The 4,093-nt window shown below is 41.2% G+C and overlaps 1 protein-coding gene across 1 annotated transcript; it reads left to right on the top strand.

The window, feature by feature from the left end:
• Positions 1-1,156: 1,156 nt before the first annotated feature.
• Positions 1,157-2,122, top strand: LOC120914581 (olfactory receptor 1J2-like). Its single transcript, XM_040325261.1, has one exon. The coding sequence runs from the start codon at positions 1,163-1,165 to the stop codon at positions 2,120-2,122; it is 960 nt and encodes a 319-aa protein (XP_040181195.1). The 5' UTR covers positions 1,157-1,162.
• Positions 2,123-4,093: the final 1,971 nt, after the last annotated feature.

Below are 4,093 nucleotides of genomic sequence, written 5' to 3'. Positions count from 1 at the left end.
GCCCTTTTGGGAGGGGTCGGGATCTGGGGGCCAGGGTTGTGGGGAAGAGGCCCTTGTCCCCCTCAACATTGGGATGAGGTGCTTTGGGGTGGTGGAAGCAGAGCCTTCCCTGCCCCAAAGCACCCCCCCCCATGTTAAGGTAATGTGTCCTGGTATGGTTTAGGAGGGTAGGGGTGCTCACTGGTTCCCCTCCCTTTCCTGACCTGCAAGGCTGCATGCTCAGATAAGGGTCGTATGGATTTTTTAAATGTAATTTTGGCATGGGGTTCCCTTCAAAATCCACACAAGGCCTGAAGGGTCTGGCATGAATTGGGGGGGGGGACGCTGTTTTTTTATTTTATTTTTTTATTGGTGGCAGTTTTTTTGGCTGACAGCTGGTGACACATTAGTTGTTAAGGACACAGCAGCCAGCTATCTGGCCGTTCCTAAACAACCAACTATTCAGTTTGTTAAAGAGAAAAAAGCGCAAAACGCATGAAAACTGCATGCAAAAACGCAGGATTACCAATGCAAAACGCATGACAAAATGAGCCGGAAATGCGCATAGACTGCAGCTGCATAGATGTGAACCTAGGGTCCAGGAAGATAATTTTGCATCTCAGTGTGCAGCATTCCTGTTGCTGATAAAAGTGATGAAGTGAACATAGAAAGGGATATCTACTATCAACTGCAGTAATAAAGTGTATTCATAAAATGTAAAGTCTGCGACATGTCACTGAGTTTTTCTCTGCTTAACACAGCCAAAAGAACTCCGTGGTTGCAGAAGAGGCCATTACCATGATTTTGACAGGTTAAGTTACTGTGGTCACTTTTTGGCCTTTTTCTGGCACACACATTCATTTTAATATTTCACGGTTGGCTTTGGGACATTGTTGTGCCTAATAAATTTGTTTTTATACTGTGATTCTGCTGCTTTATAACTAGACCCATTTGTTTTGGAAAAATTTTTTTTTCTCTAACTCTACATTTTACAAATATAACTTTTGAATTGTTATGTGGTTGGATTCTTTTATTTGCTGAGAAACGGCTTTAAAAAATGCAATTTTCAACATCTGCACAAAAAAAAGTCACATTCCTTTATTTAAAATTCATATTTATTGTTATATTGAATTACCTATTTACATTTTGTTTGGTATTTTTATTACAGTTATGTGGTTATTCAATGGAGTACTCTAAATGGGATAACCAAACTTCAGTGTCCACCTTTATGGTTGTTGGACTTTCTGAAACTATGGATCCACAGATACACCTCTTCTTCGTGTTCCTTGGCATCTACCTCGTCACTGTGGTTGGCAACATTGTGATCCTAAGTGTTATTTCCTCAGAAAAACGACTACATACGCCAATGTACTTCCTCTTAGCTAACCTTGCCATTGTTGATATTTTTTTGTCTTCTGCCACCGTCCCTAAACTTTTGTTTATTTTGGCAACAGCCCAGAGGTCCATCTCTTACACTGAATGTATTACCCAACTTTATTTCTTCCAATTTTTCATGGTAGTAGAGTGTTATACTCTAGCAGTCATGGCTTACGATAGATATGTAGCAATCTGCTTTCCACTCAACTACACCCTTATTATGAACACTGCAGTTCGGGTTCGAATGGTCTTTGCCTGTTGGTTTAGTGGTTTTGTCAACTCGGTAGTCCAAGCAATCTCAATATCCCATCTTAACTTCTGTAAATCCAACAAGGTGGATCACTTCTTCTGTGATGTCACCCCGCTGTTTAAGTTGTCCTGTTCCAACACGCAAGTTGGTGAGGCTCTCTTTATGATTGTGGTGGTTGTCGCAGGATTTGGTCCACTCATATTTATATTTTTGACCTATGGTCGAATCATTACTGCAATTATAAAGATTAGCACCAGTCAGGGAAGGTTTAAGACCTTCTCTACTTGTGCATCTCATTTTACAGTGGTAGCCTTGTATTATGGAAGTGGCACGTTTAGCTACATCTGGCCATCCATCACTTTTGCCATTGACAAGGATGTTAAGGTGGTGGCCTTACTGTACACGATCATGACCCCAATGTTGAACCCAATAATTTATAGCTTGAGGAATAGGGAAGTGAAACAGGCTCTGAAAAATGCACTTAAAAATGCACTAAAAATCCACAGACTAAAATAAGATTGATTTTTGTTTATTTAATTAAAAATAAATTATAGAGAAATGTATATAATCTGTCTTTTTATTTGTTTCTCATAATCCTCTGTACTACACTCAAACTGTAAAAGAAAGGACCAGCACCGTGAGCCAATTATACATGCTGCATGCACCTGGGCTGCACAAAAGAAGATGACCTTCTGCCTCCCTTTTACCCAATCAGCAGGATTAAGGGGGGTGTCTTTAACCAAGCTGAGTGGCTGTTGTCCTAGGGATCCAATATCCGGCTATGTACTTTGTCTATGCTGTCTGGGACCACATAACTGACGGTATACTGTTACATGTTTTTGGCAGTTGAAAGTTTTCCCATATACAGTATATATTTTAACTTTACATTTAAGGGCATGGCTGGAGCTCAAATTTAAATATGTGCAGGGTGGCAAAAAGCTAACACTTTTTAACAGTATTGTTAGGACCTTGGGCCTGAGATCAATTAGGAACACTACCCAACTGGAGTTATGTTATCTATGTGTTTGGATTTTCTCTAGGGGCTTAGTTCCACCCTACAATATAGAACACATACTAAAAGGAAAATTGGCTTGCTATTATGTGAATAATTCAAAGGTGGCCATAGACAGCTCTATAATTATAAACAATGCTCCCAGTTTCAAGCAAGGCTTGTAATTATTCCCCTATTCCTGAGCTACTCAAGGTTATAAGACTGATTACATGATAAAGGGTTGATGTGATTGGCCCCTTTCCCTATATCTGCATGTCCACGGGACACAGCAATCACAGACACTTCTCGATGCAGGCCTCAGGGGGAGTGCGGGAAGAGCATTCTTGGGAGGACATTCAGGGACACCTTCCCAGAACTGGACACTGTTATTACTGTAGTCATATAACGGCTGTAGCACATTGGGCAAGTGGTTAATCACACAGGGGACCTAGTCTCCTTTAGTTGGTCCCCAATGGTTTCTGTTCTAGGAAAAAGAATGACAAAACCACTGCCAGCCCCAAGTGATAATTGAAACGGGTCAAGAGGATAGTGTTATGTACTTGGTTGGGGCCTAACCAAACTTACACCTCTTGCCCTGTTTGTCTCCAGAGGTTGTCGACAGGGTAGGACAGGACACAGAGTTACACTGGCCAGCAGAATGAACTTAATCTTGCAATGAAGTAGAAGCTAAAGAACAGAAATGTGGTCACAGAGCTTGCAGAAGCAGGAGGCAGTTACGTGGTCAGACAGGCAGAACTTGGCAATGGCAGGCAACAGAAGCACAGATTCGTAAGACGAGAGCATAAACAGGAGCCAGACTGAGGTCTGTATCACATGGGCAGCAGATGAGCCAAAAGGATAAGCAAGGTGTCAAGAAGTCAAGAAGCAAGCCAAAGGTCAGGTACCAGAGGGTTCATTTATTTTTGGTTTTGATACACTTGCAGTGCCGCAGCAGTACATTTTCTCCCCTTCCCCCTTGTTTGTTCCCGTTCCCCCCTTATTCCCCCCCCCCTTTTTTTTCCCTTTAGCTTCCCCTTTTCCAAGTCCTTCGGTAGTGCGGTAATACCCCTTCCTATAGGTACCAGAGGGATTGAGATTAGGAGTAGTCAAAAGGCAAAACCGGGTATAGCACAGGAATAAGCATGACCACTCAGCAATGATCCTGAGTATTGCAATGCATTAAATAGACCACTGGATGCCAAATTTTATTCAAATGTGCATGCTCACGCTCATGAGCATATTAATGCTTGCACCCACAGTCCTAGTTTTGTGGACCATTGTTTGTACATACATATTTCTTTAAGCATGGGCAAAAAGTCAGTTTACAACTATGTCAGAGCATTAAAAAAATAACATTGACAAATTAAATCAATAATAATTTTTCCAATGGACTTATTTTGAGCAGAAGAAAAGAGAAAGTTTCCTTACTGTAAAAGCAGTAAAAATGTGAAACAGTCTTTCAAAGGAACAGTGTCTAGTAGTCTTAGTAATTTTGT

The sequence above is a fragment of the Rana temporaria genome, chromosome 9 (genome assembly GCF_905171775.1).
Source record: "Rana temporaria chromosome 9, aRanTem1.1, whole genome shotgun sequence".
Classification (NCBI taxonomy): Eukaryota; Metazoa; Chordata; class Amphibia; order Anura; family Ranidae; genus Rana; species Rana temporaria.
This window is presented reverse-complemented; position numbering and strand designations above follow the sequence as displayed.